This window comes from Oncorhynchus tshawytscha, linkage group LG13 (assembly GCF_018296145.1).
Source record: "Oncorhynchus tshawytscha isolate Ot180627B linkage group LG13, Otsh_v2.0, whole genome shotgun sequence".
NCBI classification, from domain to species: Eukaryota; Metazoa; Chordata; class Actinopteri; order Salmoniformes; family Salmonidae; genus Oncorhynchus; species Oncorhynchus tshawytscha.
This window is the reverse complement of record NC_056441.1, coordinates 60,392,804-60,415,724: the sequence shown is the minus strand read 5'-3', so window position 1 is coordinate 60,415,724 and position 22,921 is coordinate 60,392,804. Positions and strand designations below refer to the sequence as shown.

Below are 22,921 nucleotides of genomic sequence, written 5' to 3'. Positions count from 1 at the left end.
ATATAGAAATGTTGTGGGACTATAGTAGATGAAGAATCAATATTTTTTTAGATTGAGTATTTATTGGGTCATTATGCTAGTATTATGTATGTTTGTAATAGTGTGTTATATGTGAAAGTGTGTTTGTATTATAAATTGTATTTTAATGTTTAAGGACTCTTGGAAGATTAGTCCAAATGGGGACTAAAAGAGATCCAAATCAAAATCAAATCAAACCATGGGCTATATCTGTTCTTAGTTCTACATTTTTTGAATGGAGCATGCTTATTTAAGATGGTGAGGAAAGCACTTTTAAAGAGCAACCAGGCATCCTCTACTGACGAGATGAGGTCAATATCCTTCCAGGATACCCGGGCCAGGTTGATTAGAAAGGCCTGCTCGCTGAAGTGTTTTAGGGAGCGTTTGACAGTGATGAGGGGTGGTCGTTTGACCGCGGACCCATTACGGAAGGGCAATGAGGCAGTCTTTTCTGAGATCCTGGTTGAAGACAGCAGAGGTGTATTTAGAGGGCAAATTGGTCAGGACTTTATCTAAGACGGTGCACATGGTTACGGATTTAAGGTTGTATCTGGTAGGTTCCTTGATCATTTGTGTGAGATTGAGGGCATCTAGCTTAGATTGTAGGATGGCTGGGGTGTTAAGCATATCCCAGTTTAGGTCATCTAACAGTACGAACTCTGAAGATAGATGGGGGGCAATTAATTCACATATGGTGTCCAGGGCACAGCTGGGGGCTGAGGGGGGTCTATAACAAGCGGCAACGGTGAGAGAATTGTTTCTAGAAAGGTGGATTTTTAAAGTAGAAGCTCGAATTGTTTGGGCACAGACCTGGATTGTATGACAGAACTCTGCAGGCGATCTCTGCAGTAAATTGCAACTCCACCCCCTTTGGCAATTCTATCTTGTTGGAAAATGTTGTAGTTGGGGATGGAAATTTCAGGATTTTTGATGACCTTCCTAAGCCAGGATTCAGACACGGCTAGGACATCAGGGTTGGCGGAGTGTGCTAAATCGGTGAATAAAACAAACTTAGGGAGGAGGCTTCTGATGTTAAAATGCATGAAACCAAGGCTTTTACGGTTACAGAAGTCAACAAATGAGAGTGCCTGGGGAATGGGAGTGGTGCGGTGGGCTGCAGGGCCTGGGTTAACCTCTACATCACCAGAGGAACAGAGGAGTAGTAGGAAAAGTTACTGTTAAAGGCTGTAAAAACTGGTCGTCTTGTGCGTTCGGAACAGAGAGTAAGATTTCTGGGCGTGGAAGAATATTCAAGGCATAATGTACAGACAAGGGTATGGTACGATGTGAGTTGGGCAGGGCTGGATGCTCTACAGTGAAATAAGACAATAGTCACTAACCAAAACAGCAATAGACAAGGCATATTGACATTAGGGAGAGACGTATGTAGCCGAGTGATCATAGGGTCCAATGAGTAGCAATAGGTGAGTCAGGGAGCCGATTCAGTAGTCGCTACTACGCTAGACGAGCTGGAGACATGGCGATTCAGACAGCTAGCAGGCCGGGGCTAGCAGATGGGCCTTCGACAACGGAAGAGCCTGTTGAAACCAGCTCCGATGATTACGTCGGCGGGCCAGTTGTGATGGATCGGCGGAGCTCCATGTCGGCAGTAAAGGGTCCAGGCCAATTGGCAAAAGAGGTATTATAGCCCAAGAATTAGCTGGTGGACCTCTTCGGCTGGCCGGAAGATAGGCCTAGCTCAAGGCTAACAGGTGCTTGCTTCGGGACAGAGACGTTAGCCAGGAGTAGCCAGTCGGAATGCAGCTAGCTAGCTGCGATGATCCAGTGTAAAGGTTCAGAGCTTGTTGTAGGAATCCGGAGATGCGGTAGAGAAAAAGTAGTCTGATATGTTCTGGGTTGATATCGCACTGTGTAGACTGGCAGGTATTGACCGAGCTGAGGCTGGCTAGAGTCCGAGTTAATGGTGAAGACCGCTAGCAGTGGCTAACTGACTACTACCTAGTAGCTGGCTTGCTGCTGATGGGGGTTCCTGTTCTAACGTAAAAAATAGCAGATCCGTACCACATTGGGTGAGGCGGGTTGCAGGAGAGTATATTGAGTCCGTAGATGGAAAGTGAGATTAAAATGTATACAAAAAGAGAACAATATTTTACATGGGACAGGACGGGAAAAGACAAAACACACGTCCGACTGCTACGCCGTCTTGGTTATTGTCTTACTGAATAGTTTCCTATTGCCAGGGTAAAAAGACAGAAGCGGCGTATTAAAAGACACCCATTCCTTATGTAGTGCACTAGTTTTTACCAAGGGCTGAGAATAAGGTGACACTTGAGTTTTACACACAGAGATACTCTCCCCACAGGTGACTGGTTACACAAAACAACAGTGAAAAGTGGATCAGTGTGCTTGTGTGAATGTGCATTCATGCAAGCGTGTGTGTGGGTGTGTGTGTGTGTCTCTCTCGCTCTCTGAGACAGTGGGCAGACAGAGGGTCTGAGCGTGAGTGTGATTAAGGAAGCTCAGACTGTGCGGTGCCATGGGACATTTCAAAGCAGCTCTTTAATGGGCCTGACTCTTGGTTCTGTTTAATAGCGTGTAATTTAATGCAGTGGGCCAGGCTTTATTATAAAGAGATGTACATCATTTTACTCCCAAAGAGCCCTTGACATTTTTCTACTCCCTCTTAAAGATTGTTTTATCTTCAGATATTGTTTTAGGTTTGGCAGACTGTTGTATGTGTGTGTTTTGTATGATGGATTGCCCTTGGAGATGGGTGGCCAAGGGAGGGTTGGTCTGTATGGTGTCAACACCCAGCCCACTCCCCCTTGGCGAGGTGTTCTAAACGGGGTCAGCTCGTCCCTACGGCTCCTCTCCATAGCTGGGAGTTCCAGCTTAGATCCTCATCCCCCGCTCCTTACCTCCTCGCCCCCAGCACGACAAAGTACATCTCAGAACGCCCTGCCCTGCTCAGCCATGCCATTTCAACACAGCCCAGCACAGTCCAACCTACCAACCCAGATCACAAAACCCAACACAGCCCAATGACTACAGCCCCATCTCCAACCCCCTGTGAGGGGGGCCTGGATCACTGCAGAACGATGTTTACAACTATTACTAATCTGCTGAGAGATTGATGGGCCCCCCTCCACCTCTCCCTCTTCCTCCTCCCCAACACATGGATTACTTTTAGCCTCTCTTTCTATTACACTACTTACAAGAATAATGACACAGCTGTGACACTAGATACAGTAATAATAACAGTGGAAAATGTGAGCATCTTTCTCCTTGTTTGTGGATGTCTGCAGAGAACAGGGCATGAGTGCTGGATTCCACGGATGTCTGTGTCTTCACACACACTTTATTGTGCTTGCTGTTTGTTTGGTGCTCCTTGCGACTGGCAGAGTTTGGGGAATAGAGAGAGAGTCTGTACAGGAAATGCTCTATGGGTCTTCTAATGGTCCGACTCCCTCAGAGTGCGTGAATCAGATGGAGATGCTATGCTGCTATTTATTAACCACCTCTCTCATCAACCCTGTCCAGTGGATCGACAAAATATGCTTGAGTTATGATGCCATCAAGAGTGTGTGTGTCAAATCTCATCTAATTTTATTGGTCACACACATATTTAGCAGATAAAGTAAAGAGAGAGCTGACAAAGTAAAAATCTGTCGTTCTGCCCATGATCAGTTAACCCAGTTCCCCGGGCGCAGAAGATGTGGATGTTGATTTAAGGCAGCCCCCCACACACACACACACCTGTCTGATTCAGAGGGGTTGGGTTAAATGCAGAAGACACATTTCAGTTGAATACGTTCAGTTGTATTGAAGAGGTATCTGCTTTTCCCTAATGTATAATTGACTAAAATAGAGTAGAATAGTATGCAGTATATACATATTAGATGAGTAAAGGAGTATGTAAACATATTATTTTTTATCTCACCTTTATTTAACCAGGTAGGCTAGTTGAGAACAAGTTGTCATTTACAACTGCGACCTGACCAAGATAAAGTAAAGCAGTGCGGCACAAATAACAACACAGAGTTACACATGGAATAAACAAACGTACAGTCAATAACACAATAGAAAAAAACAAAGTCTGTATACAGTGTGTGCAAATGGCGTGAGGAGGTAAGGCAATAACTAGGCCATGGTAGCTAAGTAATTACAGTTTAGCAAATTAACACTGGAGTGATAGATGAGCAGATGATGATGTGCAAGTAGAAATACTGGTGTGCAAAAGAGCAGAAAAGTAAATTAAAACAATATGGGGATGCGGTAGGTAGATTGGGTGGGCTATTTACAGATGGGCTATGTACAGCTGCAGCGATCGGTTAGCTACTCAGATAGCTGATGTTTAAAGTTAGTGAGGGAAATATGTCTCCAGCTTCAGCGATTTAAAAAAAAAAAATATTCATTTATTTTTTTGCAATTCGTTCCAGTCATTGGCAGCAGAGAACTGGAAGGAAAGGCGGCCAAAGTGGGTGTTGGCTTTGGGGACGACCAGTGAAATATACCTGCTGGAGTGCGTGCTACGGGTGGGTGTTGTTATTGTGACCAATGAGCTGAGATAAGGCGGCGCTTTACCTGGCATAGACTTATAGATGACCTAGAGCAAGTGGGTCTGGTGACGAATATGTAGCGAGGCCAGCCAACTAGAGAATACAGGTCTCAGTGGTGGGTGGTATGAGGGGCTTTGTGTGAAAGCGGGTGGCACTGTGATCGACTGCATCCATTTGCTGAGTAGAGTATTGGAAGCCGAAGTCGAGGATCGGTAGGATAGTCAGTTTTACGAGGGTATGTTTGGCGGCGTGAATGAAGGAGGCTTTGTTGCGAAATAGGAACCCGATTCTAGATGTAATTTTGGATTGGAGATGTTTAATATGATTCTGGAAAGAGAGTTTACAGTCTAGCCAGACACCTAGGTATTTGTTGTCAGAACCGTCCAGAGTAGTGATGCTAGTCGGGCGGGCAGCAAACTGTTATTAAAGTGACTAGTGTTCCATGTCTATCTATGTAGCGCAGCAGCCTCTAAGGTGCAGGCTTGAGTAACCGGGTGGTATCCGGCTAGTGATGGCTGTTTAACAGTCTGATGGCCTTGAGATAGAAGCTGTTTTTCAGTCTCTCGGTCCCAGCTTTGATGCACCTGTACTGACCTCACCTTCTGGATTGTAGCGGGGTGAACAGGCAGTTGCTCGGGTGGTTGATGTCCTTGATGATCTTTTTGGCCTTACTGTGACATCGGTGCTGTAGGTGTCTTGAAGGGCAGTCAGTGTGCCCCCGGTGATGTGTTGGGCAGACCTCACCACCCTCTGGAGAGCCCTGCAGTTGCGGGCAGTGCTGTTGTCGTACCAGGCGGTGATTCAGCCCGACAAGATGCTCTTAATTGTGAATCTGTAAAGGTTTTGGGTCTTAGGGGCCAAGCTGAATTTCTTCAGCCTCCTGAGGTGGAAGAGGCGCTGTTGCGCCTGCTTCACCACACTGTCTGTGTGGGAGGACCATTTCAGTTTGTCCGTGATGTGTACACCAAGGAACTTTAAGCTTTTCACCTTCTCCACTGCGGTCCCGTCGATGTGGATAGGGGTGTGCTCCCCCTGCTGTTTCCTGAAGTCCACGTACGCACGTTCGTGCTTGTGTGTGCACGTGTGTGTCTGTCCATGTGTATGTTGATGTGGGGGGAGTGTGTAGGGATTTACACCCCATACCTGCCCTGCCAGGTCGTCTCTCAGGAACACTGAGGCTAACTGAAGCCAGCTGGGCTCGTCAAGCAGCCAGCTAGCCAGTAGCCACACTGATTTATCATGTTAGCCAAGCTATAGGCTAGCCACAATGGGTAGCTAATAGCTATAGGTTAGCCAAATGCTAGCCACGTTGATTTATAGAATTAGCCACTCTGGCAATGTTAGACCCAAGCTAATGATAGTCTAGTGTTGGCTTAACTTAGACTTTATTATCTTCATAGAAAGACAGCGGGTTTAAACTATGATTTAAAGAAAAACCACACGTGCACTTGCTCTCTCCCTCTTTCTCACTCTGTCCCCCTCCTTTATTCTCTCTCTCTCTTCAGAGGGCGGGAGGGCTTCAGAGGGGGTGGGCTTGGGAGATGGGGGACATGCCACCCTGCCGAAAGCGTGTTGTGAGGAGAAGCAGACCTGTCTGCAGCAGTCAGTGCAGACATATTTAATGTGCCTGATGTAATGGGGCTGAATCAGCAGATAGCTCCGCTGGGAGCCATTAGCCCAAACGTGTCATTAACCCCTTCCAGGCCCCAGCCCAGTCCCCTCTGCAGTCCCAGCCCCAAGTACTGCTCCAGGTGGAGAGGACACAGGGTAGGGGTGAATGGAGGACCAATCTGTCTCTCTCTTTCGATTTTTCTCTTTGTCTCTTCCTTTCTAGGTATCCCCCTTTCCTCCAACCCGCCAAAAAACTGAGGGAGAGTGTGAGGGAAGGAAAGAGAGAGAGAGAGAAGTTTGCCTCTCTGGCTGCTGCTGTAGTGAGGATGGGGGTTTGAGGAGTTACCGCCTCCTTGCCTTTCAGATCAGTTTGAAGTATTTTTTTCCCTGCAGCTCGCTGTAGCCCGTTACAGCAGTTGGGAGAAGCAGCAGGCTCACAACACCTGCCAATCTTAATGCCAAACGTATGTGCAGTGAAACGGAGAGGGAGGGAGAGACGGGGGAGGGGGGGCAGGGAGGGAGGGAGGGAGCAAATGTTCCCTAAAGAGGGTGGCGGTGTTGTCTGACTGGTCTGTTGTCTGTGTGTGGAAGAGAGAGAGGGCTTGTGTTTTAGTGAGTGACTGAGTTTATCTTCTTGTTTGTCTGTGTTAGTGTATGTATGTATGTATGTATGTATGTATGCCTGCGTGTGTAGGTTGTTGCGTATAGTTTGTGTTACTTTCACAAATTGTACTTGGAAGTAACACCATCCCACAGTCTTTTCTCCTCATTACAGTGCAGCTAACCCATGACCATAAGAGGCTGAAGAGTGTGTGGGGGTGTGATTTATTTTAACACACACATGTTAAATCTCTAGACAGGTGTGTATCCCTTACTCCTCTGAATGATCAAGTGTATCAGATTGGGTTGCCACCTGTGTGTGTGTGGTCAGTAGGAGGCTCTGTCTATATCTCAGGTCCACATGTGTATACATAGCAGTGTGTGTGGGGTGTATAGTGTTATTCAGCAGTGTGTGTGTATAGTGCTATGGAGCAGTGCTATACACCATACTGCTTGAATGAATGTTTACCGCCTGCTTCTGCCTACCACCGCTTAGTCCGATACTTAGATGCTTGTATGCTCAGTCAGATTATATGTAATGCAGGACACGCTAGATAATATCTAGTAATATCATCAACCATGTGTAGTTAACTAGTGACTATGATTGATTGTTTTTTATAAGGTAAGTTTAATGCTAGCTAACAACTTACCTTGGCTTACTGCATTCGCGTAACATGCAGTCTCCTTGTGGAGTGCAACGAGAAAGAGGCAGGTCGTTATTGCGTTGGACTAGTTAACTGTAAGGTTGCAAGATTGGATCCCCCGAGCTGACAAGGTGAAAATCTGTCGTTCTGCCCCTGAACGATGCAGTTAACCCACCGTTCCTAGGCTGTCATTGAAAATAAGAATGTGTTCTTAACTGACTTGCCTAGTTAAATAAAGGTATACATTTTTTTTTGTATATTTAAAATAAAATAAAAATCTGCAAATCGATTTCCGATTGTTATGAAAACTTGAAATCGGCCCTAATTAATCAGCAATTCCGATTAATCGGTCGACCTCTAGTGTGTATGGTGTATAGTGCTATGGAGCAGTGTGTGTGTATAGTGCTATGGAGCAGTGTGTGTGTATAGTGCTATGGAGCAGTGTGTGTAGGGTGTATAGTGCTATGGAGCAGTGTGTGTAGGGTGTATAGTGCTATGGAGCAGTGTGTGTGTCGGGTGTATAGTGCTATGCAGTAGTGTGTGTCGGGTGTATAGTGCTATGGAGCAGTGTGTGTGTATGTATGGTGTATAGTGCTATGGAGCAGTGTGTATGTATGTATGGTGTATAGTGTTATGGAGCAGTGTGTATGTATGTAGGGTGTGTAGTGCTATGGATCAGTGTGTGTGTAGGATGTATAGTGCTATGGATCAGTGTGTGTGTGTAGGGTGTATAGTGCTATGGATCAGTGTGTGTGTGTGTATGGTGTATAGTGCTATGGAGCAGTGTGTGTGTGTGTGTGTGTATAGTGCTATGGAGCAGTGTGTAGGTATGGTGTATAGTGCTATGGAGCAGTGTGTGTATGGTGTATAGTTCTATGCAGCAGTGTGTGTGTGGTGTATAGTGCTATGGAGCAGTGTGTGTATGGTGTATAGTTCTATGCAGCAGTGTGTGTGTATAGTGCTATGGAGCAGTGTGTGTATAGTGCTATGGAGCAGTGTGTGTATGGTGTATAGTGCTATGGAGCAGTGTGTGTATGGTGTATAGTTCTATGCAGCAGTGTGGGTGTATAGTGCTATGGAGCAGTGTGTGTATGTATGGTGCATAGTGCTATGGAGCAGTGTGTATGTATGTATGTATGGTGTATAGTGTTATGGAGCAGTGTGTGTGTATGTATGGTGTATAGTGCTATGGAGCAGTGTGTGTGTGTGTAGGGTGTATAGTGCTATGGAGCAGTGTGTGTGTGTGTAGGGTGTATAGTGCTATGGAGCAGTGTGTGTGTGTGTATGGTGTATAGTGCTATGGAGCAGTGTGTGTGTGTGTGTGTATAGTGCTATGGAGCAGTGTGTAGGTATGGTGTATAGTGCTATGGAGCAGTGTGTGTGTATGGTGTATAGTGCTATGGAGCAGTGTGTGTGTGTGTATGGTGTATAGTGCTATGGAGCAGTATGTGTGTGTGTAGGGTGTATAGTGCTATGGAGCAGTATGTGTAGGGTGTATAGTTTTATGGAGCAGTATGTGTAGGGTGTATAGTGCTATGGAGCAGTGTGTGTGTAGGGTGTATAGTGCTATGGAGCAGTATGTGTAGGGTGTATAGTGCTATGGAGCAGTGTGTGTGTATAGTGCTATGGAGCAGTGTGTGTGTATGGTGTATAGTGCTATGCAGCAGTGTGTGTGTATGGTGTATAGTGCTATGCAGCAGTGTGTGTGTATAATGTATAGTGCTATGCAGCAGTGTGTGTGTATGGTGTATAGTGCTATGCAGCAGTGTGTGTGTATGGTGTATAGTGCTATGCAGCAGTGTGTGTGTATGGTGTATAGTGCTATGGAGCAGTGTGTGTGTGTGTATGGTGTATAGTGCTATGCAGCAGTATGTGTGTATGGTGTATAGTGCTATGGAGCAGTGTGTGTGTATGGTGTATAGTGCTATGGAGCAGTGTGTGTGTGTGTATGGTGTATAGTGCTATGCAGCAGTGTGTGTGTATGGTGTATAGTGCTATGCAGCAGTGTGTGTGTATGGTGTATAGTGCTATGGATCAGTGTGTGTGTAGGGTGTATAGTGCTATGGAGCAGTGTGTGTGTATGGTGTATAGTACTATGGATCAGTGTGTGTGTAGGGTGTATAGTGCTATGGAGCAGTGTGTGTGTGTGTATGGTGTATAGTGCTATGGAGCAGTGTGTGTGTAGGGTGTATAGTGCTATGGAGCAGTGTGTGTGTATGGTGTATAGTGCTATGGAGCAGTGTGTGTGTATGGTGTATAGTGCTATGGAGCAGTGTGTGTGTAGGGTGTATAGTGCTATGGAGCAGTGTGTGTGTATGGTGTATAGTGCTATGGAGCAGTGTGTGTGTATGGTGTATAGTGCTATGGAGCAGTGTGTGTGTATGGTGTATAGTGCTATGGAGCAGTGTGTGTGTATAGTGTATAGTGCTATGGAGCAGTGTGTGTATAGTGCTATGGAGCAGTGTGTGTGTATGGTGTATAGTGCTATGGAGCAGTGTGTGTGTATAGTGCTATGGAACAGTGTGTGTGTGTATGGTGTATAGTGCTATGCAGCAGTGTGTGTGTATAGTGCTATGGAGCAGTGTGTGTGTATGGTGTATAGTGCTATGGAGCAGTGTGTGTGTAGGGTGTATAGTGCTATGGAGCAGTGTGTGTGTAGGGTGTATAGTGCTATGGAGCAGTGTGTGTGTGTAAGGTGTATAGTGCTATGGAGCAGTGTGTGTGTAGGGTGTATAGTGCTATGGAGCAGTGTGTGTGTATGGTGTATAGTGCTATGGAGCAGTGTGTGTGTATGGTGTATAGTGCTATGGAGCAGTGTGTGTATAGTGCTATGCAGCAGTGTGTGTGTATAGTGCTATGGAGCAGTGTGTGTATGGTGTATAGTGCTATGGAGCAGTGTGTGTATGGTGTATAGTGCTATGGAGCAGTGTGTGTGTATGGTGTATAGTGCTATGGAGCAGTGTGTGTGTATGGTGTATAGTGCTATGGAGCAGTGTGTGTTGGGTGTATGGTGCTATGGAGCAGTGTGTGTGTATGGTGTATAGTGCTATGGAGCAGTGTGTTTGTATGGTGTATAGTGCTATGGAGCAGTGTGTGTGTATAGTGTATAGTGCTATGGAGCAGTGTGTGTATAGTGCTATGCAGCAGTGTGTGTGTATAGTGCTATGGAGCAGTGTGTGTGTATGGTGTATAGTGCTATGGAGCAGTGTGTGTATAGTGCTATGCAGCAGTGTGTGTGTATAGTGCTATGGAGCAGTGTGTGTGTATGGTGTATAGTGCTATGGAGCAGTGTGTGTGTATGGTGTATAGTGCTATGGAGCAGTGTGTGTATAGTGCTATGCAGCAGTGTGTGTGTATAGTGCTATGGAGCAGTGTGTGTGTATGGTGTATAGTGCTATGGAGCAGTGTGTGTGTATGGTGTATAGTGCTATGGAGCAGTGTGTGTGTATGGTGTATAGTGCTATGCAGCAGTGTGTGTGTATGGTGCTATGCAGCAGTGTGTGTGTATAGTGCTATGCAGCAGTGTGTGTGTATGGTGTATAGTGCTATGGAGCAGTGTGTGTGTATGGTGTATAGTGCTATGGAGCAGTGTGTGTATAGTGCTATGCAGCAGTGTGTGTGTAGGATGTATAGTACTATGGATCAGTGTGTGTGTAGGATGTATAGTACTATGGATCAGTGTGTGTGTAGGATGTGTAGTGCTATGGAGCAGTGTGTGTAGGGTGTATAGTGCTATGGAGCAGTGTGTGTGTGTGTATGGTGTATAGTGCTATGGAGCAGTGTGTGTGTAGGATGTATAGTGCTATGGATCAGTGTGTGTATGGTGTATAGTGCTATGGAGCAGTGTGTGTGTATAGTGCTATGGAGCAGTGTGTGTGTATGGTGTATATTGCTATGGATCAGTGTGTGTATGGTGTATAGTGCTATGGAGCAGTGTGTGTGTATGGTGTATAGTGCTATGGAGCAGTGTGTGTGTATGGTGTATAGTGCTATGGAGCAGTGTGTGTTGGGTGTATGGTGCTATGGAGCAGTGTGTGTGTATGGTGTATAGTGCTATGGAGCAGTGTGTGTGTATGGTGTATAGTGCTATGGAGCAGTGTGTGTGTATGGTGTATAGTGCTATGGAGCAGTGTGTGTGAATGGTGTATAGTGCTATGGAGCAGTGTGTGTGTAGGGTGTATCGTGCTATGGAGCAGTGTGTGTGTGTAAGGTGTATAGTGCTATGGCGCAGTGTGTGTGTATGGTGTATAGTGCTATGGAGCAGTGTGTGTGTAGGGTGTATAGTGCTATGGAGCAGTGTGTGTGTGTAAGGTGTATAGTGCTATGGCGCAGTGTGTGTGAATGGTGTATAGTGCTATGGAGCAGTGTGTGTATAGTGCTATGGAGCAGTGTGTGTTGGGTGTATAGTGCTATGGAGCAGTGTGTGTAGGGTGTATAGTGCTATGGAGCAGTGTAAGGTGTATAGTGCTATGGAGCAGTGTGTGTGTAGGGTGTATAGTGCTATGGAGCAGTGTGTGTGTGTAAGGTGTATAGTGCTATGGCGCAGTGTGTGTGAATGGTGTATAGTGCTATGCAGCAGTGTGTGTATAGTGCTATGGAGCAGTGTGTGTAGGGTGTATAGTGCTATGGAGCAGTGTGTGTGTATGGTGTATAGTGCTATGGAGCAGTGTGTGTGTATGGTGTATAGTGCTATGGAGCAGTGTGTGTGAATGGTGTATAGTGCTATGGAGCAGTGTGTGTGTATGGTGTATAGTGCTATGGAGCAGTGTGTGTGAATGGTGTATAGTGCTATGCAGCAGTGTGTGTGTAGGGTGTATAGTGCTATGGAGCAGTGTGTGTGTAGGGTGTATAGTGCTATGGAGCAGTGTGTGTGTAGGGTGTATAGTGCTATGGAGCAGTGTGTGTATGTATGGTGTATAGTGCTATGGAGCAGTGTGTGTATGTATGGTGAATAGTGCTATGGAGCAGTGTGTGTGTGTATGGTGTATAGTGCTATGGAGCAGTGTGTGTATAGTGCTATGGAGCAGTGTGTGTATAGTGCTATGGAGCAGTGTGTGTGTATGGTGTATAGTGCTATGGAGCAGTGTGTGTGTAGGGTGTATAGTGCTATGGAGCAGTGTGTGTGTATGGTGTATAGTGCTATGGAGCAGTGTGTGTGTATGGTGTATAGTGCTATGGAGCAGTGTGTGTATAGTGCTATGCAGCAGTGTGTGTGTATAGTGCTATGGAGCAGTGTGTGTATGGTGTATAGTGCTATGGAGCAGTGTGTGTATGGTGTATAGTGCTATGGAGCAGTGTGTGTGTATAGTGCTATGGATCAGTGTGTGTGTATGGTGTATATTGCTATGGAGCAGTGTGTGTATGGTGTATAGTGCTATGGAGCAGTGTGTGTGTATGGTGTATAGTGCTATGGAGCAGTGTGTGTGTATGGTGTATAGTGCTATGGAGCAGTGTGTGTTGGGTGTATGGTGCTATGGAGCAGTGTGTGTGTATGGTGTATAGTGCTATGGAGCAGTGTGTGTGTATGGTGTATAGTGCTATGGAGCAGTGTGTGTGTATGGTGTATAGTGCTATGGAGCAGTGTGTGTGTATGGTGTATAGTGCTATGGAGCAGTGTGTGTAGGGTGTATAGTGCTATGGAGCAGTGTGTGTAGGGTGTATAGTGCTATGGAGCAGTGTGTGTGTAGGGTGTATAGTGCTATGGAGCAGTGTGTGTGTAGGGTGTATAGTGCTATGGAGCAGTGTGTGTGTATAGTGTATAGTGCTATGGAGCAGTGTGTGTATAGTGCTATGGAGCAGTGTGTGTGTATGGTGTATAGTGCTATGGAGCAGTGTGTGTGTATAGTGCTATGGAACAGTGTGTGTGTATGGTGTATAGTGCTATGCAGCAGTGTGTGTGTATAGTGCTATGGAGCAGTGTGTTTGTATGGTGTATAGTGCTATGGAGCAGTGTGTGTGTATAGTGTATAGTGCTATGGAGCAGTGTGTGTATAGTGCTATGCAGCAGTGTGTGTGTATAGTGCTATGCAGCAGTGTGTGTGTATGGTGTATAGTGCTATGGAGCAGTGTGTGTGTATGGTGTATAGTGCTATGGAGCAGTGTGTGTATAGTGCTATGCAGCAGTGTGTGTGTATAGTGCTATGGAGCAGTGTGTGTGTATGGTGTATAGTGCTATGGAGCAGTGTGTGTATAGTGCTATGCAGCAGTGTGTGTGTATAGTGCTATGGAGCAGTGTGTGTGTATGGTGTATAGTGCTATGGAGCAGTGTGTGTATAGTGCTATGCCGCAGTGTGTGTGTATAGTGCTATGGAGCAGTGTGTGTGTATGGTGTATAGTGCTATGGAGCAGTGTGTGTGTATGGTGTATAGTGCTATGGAGCAGTGTGTGTATAGTGCTATGCAGCAGTGTGTGTGTATAGTGCTATGGAGCAGTGTGTGTGTATGGTGTATAGTGCTATGGAGCAGTGTGTGTGTATGGTGTATAGTGCTATGGAGCAGTGTGTGTGTATGGTGTATAGTGCTATGCAGCAGTGTGTGTGTATAGTGCTATGCAGCAGTGTGTGTGTATGGTGTATAGTGCTATGGAGCAGTGTGTGTGTATGGTGTATAGTGCTATGGAGCAGTGTGTGTATAGTGCTATGCAGCAGTGTGTGTGTAGGATGTATAGTACTATGGATCAGTGTGTGTGTAGGATGTATAGTACTATGGATCAGTGTGTGTGTAGGATGTGTAGTGCTATGGAGCAGTGTGTGTAGGGTGTATAGTGCTATGGAGCAGTGTGTGTGTGTGTATGGTGTATAGTGCTATGGAGCAGTGTGTGTAGGATGTATAGTGCTATGGATCAGTGTGTGTATGGTGTATAGTGCTATGGAGCAGTGTGTGTGTATAGTGCTATGGAGCAGTGTGTGTGTATGGTGTATATTGCTATGGAGCAGTGTGTGTATGGTGTATAGTGCTATGGAGCAGTGTGTGTGTATGGTGTATAGTGCTATGGAGCAGTGTGTGTATGGTGTATAGTGCTATGGAGCAGTGTGTGTTGGGTGTATGGTGCTATGGAGCAGTGTGTGTGTATGGTGTATAGTGCTATGGAGCAGTGTGTGTGTATGGTGTATAGTGCTATGGAGCAGTGTGTGTGAATGGTGTATAGTGCTATGGAGCAGTGTGTGTGTAGGGTGTATAGTGCTATGGAGCAGTGTGTGTGTAGGGTGTATAGTGCTATGGAGCAGTGTGTGTAGGGTGTATAGTGCTATGGAGCAGTGTGTGTGTGTAAGGTGTATAGTGCTATGGCGCAGTGTGTGTGTATGGTGTATAGTGCTATGGAGCAGTGTGTGTGTAGGGTGTATAGTGCTATGGAGCAGTGTGTGTGTGTAAGGTGTATAGTGCTATGGCGCAGTGTGTGTGAATAGTGTATAGTGCTATGGAGCAGTGTGTGTATAGTGCTATGGAGCAGTGTGTGTTGGGTGTATAGTGCTATGGAGCAGTGTGTGTAGGGTGTATAGTGCTATGGAGCAGTGTAAGGTGTATAGTGCTATGGAGCAGTGTGTGTGTAGGGTGTATAGTGCTATGGAGCAGTGTGTGTGTGTAAGGTGTATAGTGCTATGGCGCAGTGTGTGTGAATGGTGTATAGTGCTATGCAGCAGTGTGTGTATAGTGCTATGGAGCAGTGTGTGTAGGGTGTATAGTGCTATGGAGCAGTGTGTGTGTATGGTGTATAGTGCTATGGAGCAGTGTGTGTGTATGGTGTATAATGCTATGGAGCAGTGTGTGTGAATGGTGTATAGTGCTATGCAGCAGTGTGTGTGTATGGTGTATAGTGCTATGGAGCAGTGTGTGTGTATGGTGTATAGTGCTATGGAGCAGTGTGTGTGTAGGGTGTATAGTGCTATGGAGCAGTGTGTGTGTAGGGTGTATAGTGCTATGGAGCAGTGTGTGTGTAGGGTGTATAGTGCTATGGAGCAGTGTGTGTATGTATGGTGTATAGTGCTTTGGAGCAGTGTGTGTATGTATGGTGAATAGTGCTATGGAGCAGTGTGTGTGTGTATGGTGTATAGTGCTATGGAGCAGTGTGTGTATAGTGCTATGGAGCAGTGTGTGTATAGTGCTATGGAGCAGTGTGTGGGTATGGTGTATAGTGCTATGGAGCAGTGTGTGTGTATGGTGTATAGTGCTATGGAGCAGTGTGTGTGTATGGTGTATAGTGCTATGCAGCAGTGTGTGTGTATAGTGTATAGTGCTATGCAGCAGTGTGTGTGTATGGTGTATAGTGCTATGGAGCAGTGTGTGTGTAGGGTGTATAGTGCTATGGAGCAGTGTGTGTGTATGGTGTATAGTGCTATGGAGCAGTGTGTGTGTATAGTGTATAGTGCTATGGAGCAGTGTGTGTATAGTGCTATGCAGCAGTGTGTGTGTATAGTGCTATGCAGCAGTGTGTGTGTATGGTGTATAGTGCTATGGAGCAGTGTGTGTGTATGGTGTATAGTGCTATGCAGCAGTGTGTGTGTATGGTGTATAGTGCTATGGAGCAGTGTGTGTATAGTGCTATGCAGCAGTGTGTGTGTATAGTGCTATGCAGCAGTGTGTGTGTATGGTGTATAGTGCTATGCAGCAGTGTGTGTGTGTGTAGGGTGTATAGTGCTATGGAGCAGTGTGTGTGTGTAGGGTGTATAGTGCTATGGAGCAGTGTGTGTGTGTGTATGGTGTATAGTGCTATGGAGCAGTGTGTGTGTATGGTGTGTAGTGCTATGGAGCAGTGTGTGTGTGTGTATGGTGTATAGTGCTATGGAGCAGTGTGTGTATAGTGCTATGGAGCAGTGTGTGTGTGTGTATGGTGTATAGTGCTATGGAGCAGTGTGTGTGTAGGGTGTGTAGTGCTATGGAGCAGTGTGTGTATAGTGCTATGCAGCAGTGTGTGTGTATAGTGCTATGGAGCAGTGTGTGTGTGTATGGTGTATAGTGCTATGGAGCAGTGTGTGTGTGTAGGGTGTGTAGTGCTATGGAGCAGTGTGTGTGTGTGTAGGGTGTATAGTGCTATGGAGCAGTGTGTGTGTGTAGGGTGTATAGTGCTATGGAACAGTGTGTGTGTATGGTGTATAGTGCTATGGAGCAGTGTGTGTGTATAGTGCTATGGAGCAGTGTGTGTGTAAGGTGTATAGTGCTATGGAGCAGTGTGTGTGTAGGGTGTATAGTGCTATGGAGCAGTGTGTGTGTAGGGTGTATAGTGCTATCTAGCAGTGTGTGTGTATGGTGTATAGTGCTATGGAGCAGTGTGTGTGTGTGTGTATAGTGTTATGCTGCCTGTGTGTAAGAGCCAGGGGGTCTCTACCTCTCTCTTTCCCCCCAGACCTCAGCAGAGCTTCACGTCATGTCTGTCACCTTTCCTCTGGCCACAAAGCTGCCCATTATAGACAGGGCTCAGTGACCAGAGCAGACCCTTACCAGCACCCCTCCGCCTCTCTCCTTCACAGAGCTCTACCCTTCTCCTGCTGCCCCCCTATGTTTCCAGTATGATTGTGAATATGTCCTAGCTGGTCCAGTGTTCTCCAGGAGAGAGCAGAGTGGTTGGAGCAGCGCCAGGATCATCCCTTTTGGCTCCAATGAAACTAGTCAGCAAATCTGCTGCTGACTGATCCGCCTCCATCGCTCCTCTCATCCCCTTTCAGCCCTTATATCCCTCCTCTCATCCTTCTCTCCCTTTCCCTCGCTCCTCTCTTCCCTCTCTCACCCCTTTCACTCATCTCCCTATGGCTGAAGCTCTCTGGTTGTCTATGACTGAAGCTCTCTGGTTGTCTATGGCTGAAGCTCTCTGGTTGTCTATGGCTGAAGCTCTCTTTGGTCGTCTATGGCTGAAGCTCTCTTTGGTCGTCTATGGCTGAAGCTCTCTTTGGTCGTCTATGGCTGAAGCTCTCTTTGGTCGTCTATGGCTGAAGCTCTCTTTGGTCGTCTATGGCTGAAGCTCTCTTTGGTCGTCTATGGCTGAAGCTCTCTTTGGTCGTCTATGGCTGAAGCTCTCTTTGGTCGTCTATGGCTGAAGCTCTCTCTGGTCGTCTATGGCTGAAGCTCTCTTTGGTCGTCTATGGCTGACGTGCTTGATGGTTTTCTATGGCTCCCTTTGGTCGTCAATGGCTGATGCGCTCGACGGTTGAATATGGATGAGGCTCCCTATGGTTGTCTATGGCTGCAGGTCTCTATGGTTGTCTATGGCTGCATATCTCTATGGTTGTCTATGGCTGCAGGTCTCTATGGTTGTCTATGGCTGCAGGTCTCTATGGTTGTCTATGGCTGCAGGTCTCTATGGCTGTCTATGGCTGAGGCCTTCCTGACACTGAACTCTGGTTGAGAGCAGAGAGTCCTGGAGTGGAGCTCTGTGGCCCAGAGGGGAACCAGCACTGCTCCAGGTCTGGACAGGTCCTGATTTACTCCTGCAGTCTGGAGACAGTATGTCGACAGAGCTGTGCTGTGGAGTGGACCCCTGGATCTTAAAGAGGGCCATAATTGGACTGTGCTTTTGGGAAACGCTTGCTACAGTACTACCTAATGCTGACACCTTTTGGGAGAGGGAGTTATTAAAGAGAGAGAGAGATAGTGGGTTTAATTCTGGGGAAAGATAAAGTTAGAGAGAGGAGAGTGAAAGGGAGGTTTTTCATGGTGTGGGGGAGGCAGGTAGGAAGAGGTAGAGTAGCCTCTTCTCTCAGGACAGCTACAGGACTCCCCCCAGTGTCCCATACTTACTCATTGCCTGACACTGAGAGCCCAGGGATTTTCACCTTTTAGGCACACACATAGCTGCACTCAGAAACTCACACTCTGCATTTACACACCCCATCACATGTTTTATTCACGTTTAAATCTACACCCGTGTTCTCTCTTTCTCACACACAAACATACACAAATGTACGCTTGCTGCAGCAGGAGTCAAATGGCCCAATGTGTTAAAAGCATTAGGTAAGCACAAATCCAAAAGTGCTTCTCGGGCCGATATCAAGTGTCCTGCTTCATTACAGTGTGGTGTATACTTTCAGCTGCATCTCTGTCCCCCTCTCCTCCACCTCCTCTCCTCCACCTCCTCTCCCCCCTCCTCCACCTCCTCTCACGTCCTCTCCTCTACCTCCTCTCACCTCCCCTCCTCCACCTCCTCTCACCCCTCCTCCACCTCCTCTCACCTCCCCTCCTCCACCTCCTCTCACCCCTCCTCCACCTCCTCTCACCCCTCCTCCACCTCCTCTCACCCCTCCTCCACCTCCTCTCACCTCCTCTCCTCCACCTCCTCCCCCTTCCACCTCCTCTCACCTCCTCTCCTCCACCTCCTCCACCTCCTCCTCCATCTCCTCTCCTCCACCTCCTCTCCACCTCACCTCCTCTCACCTCCTCTCCCTCCACCTCCTCTCCCCCTCCACCCCCCCCACCTCCTCTCACCTCCTCCACCTCCTCTCACCCCTCCTCTCCCCCCTCCTCCACCTCCTCTCACCCCTCCTCTCCCTCCACCTCCACCTCCTCTCCCCCAGGGGAGCTCTAAAAGGGAGCGGGATGTTTACTGAAGAGTAGATGGGGTATTATTATTTTAAGCGTGTAGGCTTTCGTTGGCGGTGGAGCCTGTCCAATCATAGTGCTGATGTTTGGATGAAAGGTATATAAAAGTACACTTCAAAGCCCTGCAGCGGCCTTAATACGGCCGGACGCTGTTTATCTTTGTGGCACACACGCATATGCACACACACACACCCCAAAAAATAAGGAAAGTAATTTCTATCGCAGGATTTAAGAGGAAGGAGACCGAGCGCAGTAGAGGTAAAAGTGCCACCTTTGATATGAGTTTAACAAGAAATCTCTTGTCCAGATTGGTAAAGAGGGGCTTTTTTTTCTTTGGCTATTTTGGGTCCTGATACAGTATTACAGGGGAGGAAGCTGACCAAGGAAATCTTCTGTGTTGACCGTTCTGTGTGAGAGAGAGAGAGAGAGAGAGAGAGAGAGAGATCAAACAGGGTGGGCTCCAACCTGCCGACTGAGACCGTATACAAAGCCACACCTCAGCACGTGAAGCCAACACAGACCTTTTCTGTGCAGCACAGCACTTGGCGTACCGTCCAGTCTCTAACAGGCAGCGCTAGGATAATGTTAGCGTTAGTCGTTTCTCACACTGTAAGCAGCCTCAGCCTTGTCAGCCACCTGCACACAGGAAAGAGCTGAGGCATAGAGATCAGGGGTCACATACTAGACCAGAGGAGAAGGGTGAGATAGAAAATAGGGATGGCTGTTAAAGCTGGTGAGCCCTGCCAGCCACCTGCACACTGGAACGGGCTGAGGCAGAGGGGTCAGGGGTTAAAGGTCATCAAGGGAAGGTCATCACTGTCTTTGGCTGCCCATGTAGGAATCTCTAATGTAGACTGTGGACAATGAGAGGAGAGTGGGGAGGGGTGAAAAGAGGTGGGTTAGATAGGGGTACAGAGACAGGGTAGTGAGGGGTAAAGAGAGAGAGGGTGGAGAAAGTAGGGTAAAGAGCGAAGGTCGAGACTGAGTGGGGAAGCAGGAGAGTTCCCTTTCACACTCGAGTCCTGGTTCTTGTGTAGCAAACTGTTTAAGTGTGGCATTGCTAATCTGGCCTCTCCATTAGTCAAGCCCCAAATCATCCATCAACACGGAGATCTCTCTCACACACACATACCCCAACAGGTTGAGAAAACAACTGTAAGCCCAAACTATCTCAACTCAATCATAAGCCCTCTGACAGGCTGGATTTCTAAACCAGAAGCCCAATAACAGAATAGGCTTTGTGTGATACTCTGCAGAATGCTAAGAGAGAGGAGAGAGAGAGCAGTGAGAGAAGCAAAGAGAGCAAAGGGATATCTTGGAGAGAGAGAGCGGGGGGATATCTTGGAGAGAGAGAGCGGGGGGATATCTTGGAGAGAGAGAGGGGGGAGAACATTGGAAAAGCCACGGAGGAGTGTTTTTCTCGTGGCCTTTGTGAGTAACGTCCTGTGTTGTCGCGGTGGTGTGTTCCAAACGGCAGGCTGGGGAATTGGTAGGAGCTGCAGCCTCTTCTCAGCTGTCTCGATGGGTGTCATTGACTCCCACCGACACACCAGAAAAAAACACTACACCCCCAAGACACACACACACACAACAACCCCCCACCACCTCCCTCCCCTAAAACAGAAAAGGAAAATGGAACTTTAAAAGTGAAGGAAAAGTTTGGGGTAATCACTCTTCGGCTCTTGGTTGTGTGCTCATGCGACCCCCCCCTCCCCCAATAACTCTGGCTGGTTGTAATAGATGAGGATAGCAGAGTGCATGTTTACGAGCGCGAGTGCTGGACTTGGCAGGCCTGAGTGCTCCTTCAGTGTCTCACAGTTCATCACAGCTCAGTGACTGGGCCCTGACTCAACCCGTGTCTCTTACACACAGTTTACATGGGGGGGAGGCTGTCATGCACCCAACCAAACCCCCCACTACACCATACTACACCTATCCCTGTTCACCCCCAGCCCTCTCTATCCCCAACCTCCCTGGTTTACCCCTACCCCAACCTCCCTGTACCCCTACCTCGTATACCCCTTTGTGGCTGCACAGTATCTGTCTTATTCTTTGAAATTGCGCATTAAGTACAGTCCTACCATATTTTTATTGTTGCCATTTACTCAACAATCTGTCTCTCTCTCTCTCTCTCTGTCTGTCTTTCTTTCTCTGTCTCTCTGTCTGTCTTTCTCTCGCTTTCTCTCTCTTTCTTTGTCACTGTCTTGCGCTCTCTCTCTTTGTCTCTCTCTCTCTAGTGGTCGTATGCGTTGGAGAAGCCTAACACTGGCAGTGTGTTCAGCCTGGCCTGGTCGGCAGACGGGACACAGCTCGCGGGGGCTTGTGGGAACGGACACGTCATCTTTGCCCACGTGGTGGAGCAGCGCTGGGAGTGGAGGAGCTTCGAGATCACCCTCACCAAGAGGAGGACCATGCAGGTAGAACACACAGATCACCCTCACCAAGAGGAGGACCATGCAGGTAGAACACACAGATCACCCTCACCAAGAGGAGGACCATGCAGGTAGAACACACAGATCACTCTCACCAAGAGGAGGACCATGCAGGTAGAACACACAGATCACCCTCACCAAGAGGAGGACCATGCAGGTAGAACACACAGATCACCCTCACCAAGAGGAGGACCATGCAGGTAGAACACACAGATCACCCTCACCAAGAGGAGGACCATGCAGCTAGAATATACAGATCACCCTCACCAAGAGGAGGACCATGCAGGTAGAACACACAGATCACCCTCACCAAGAGGAGGACCATGCAGCTAGAATACACAGATCACCCTCACCAAGAGGAGGACCATGCAGGTAGAACACACAGATCACCCTCACCAAGAGGAGGACCATGCAGGTAGAACACACAGATCACCCTCACCAAGAGGAGGACCATGCAGCTAGAATATACAGATCACCCTCACCAAGAGGAGGACCATGCAGGTAGAACACACAGATCACCCTCACCAAGAGGAGGGCCATGCAGGTAGAACACACAGATCACCCTCACCAAGAGGAGGACCATGCAGCTAGAATATACAGATCACCCTCACCAAGAGGAGGACCATGCAGGTAGAACACACAGATCACCCTCACCAAGAGGAGGACCATGCAGCTAGAATATACAGATCACCCTCACCAAGAGGAGGACCATGCAGGTAGAACACACAGATCACCCTCACCAAGAGGAGGGCCATGCAGGTAGAACACACAGATCACCCTCACCAAGAGGAGGACCATGCAGCTAGAATATACAGATCACCCTCACCAAGAGGAGGACCATGCAGGTAGAACACACAGATCACCCTCACCAAGAGGAGGACCATGCAGCTAGAATATACAGATCACCCTCACCAAGAGGAGGACCATGCAGGTAGAACACACAGATCACCCTCACCAAGAGGAGGGCCATGCAGGTAGAACACACAGATCACCCTCACCAAGAGGAGGACCATGCAGCTAGAATATACAGATCACCCTCACCAAGAGGAGGACCATGCAGGTAGAACACACAGATCACCCTCACCAAGAGGAGGACCATGCAGCTAGAATATACAGATCACCCTCACCAAGAGGAGGACCATGCAGGTAGAATATACAGATCACCCTCACCAAGAGGAGGACCATGCAGGTAGAACACACAGATCACCCTCACCAAGAGGAGGGCCATGCAGCTAGAATATACAGATCACCCTCACCAAGAGGAGGACCATGCAGCTAGAATATACAGATCACCCTCACCAAGAGGAGGGCCATGCAGGTAGAACACACAGATCACCCTCACCAAGAGGAGGACCATGCAGCTAGAATATACAGATCACCCTCACCAAGAGGAGGACCATGCAGGTAGAATATACAGATCACCCTCACCAAGAGGAGGACCATGCAGGTAGAACACACAGATAACCCTCACCAAGAGGAGGGCCATGCAGGTAGAACACACAGATCACCCTCACCAAGAGGAGGACCATGCAGGTAGAACACACAGATCACCCTCACCAAGAGGAGGACCA

General features: G+C 47.6%; 1 protein-coding gene across 2 annotated transcripts in view; it reads left to right on the top strand.

Annotated features, from left to right (window-relative positions):
• ift80 (intraflagellar transport 80 homolog (Chlamydomonas)) overlaps window positions 1-22,921 on the top strand; it is a 68,393-nt gene that overhangs the window by 30,603 nt on the left and 14,869 nt on the right. For both annotated transcript variants that reach the window (XM_042296088.1, XM_042296087.1), the window contains one exon: window positions 21,156-21,335. In XM_042296088.1, coding sequence (XP_042152022.1) covers window positions 21,156-21,335 — 180 coding nt within the window. The remainder of the gene's footprint in view (window positions 1-21,155; window positions 21,336-22,921) is intronic.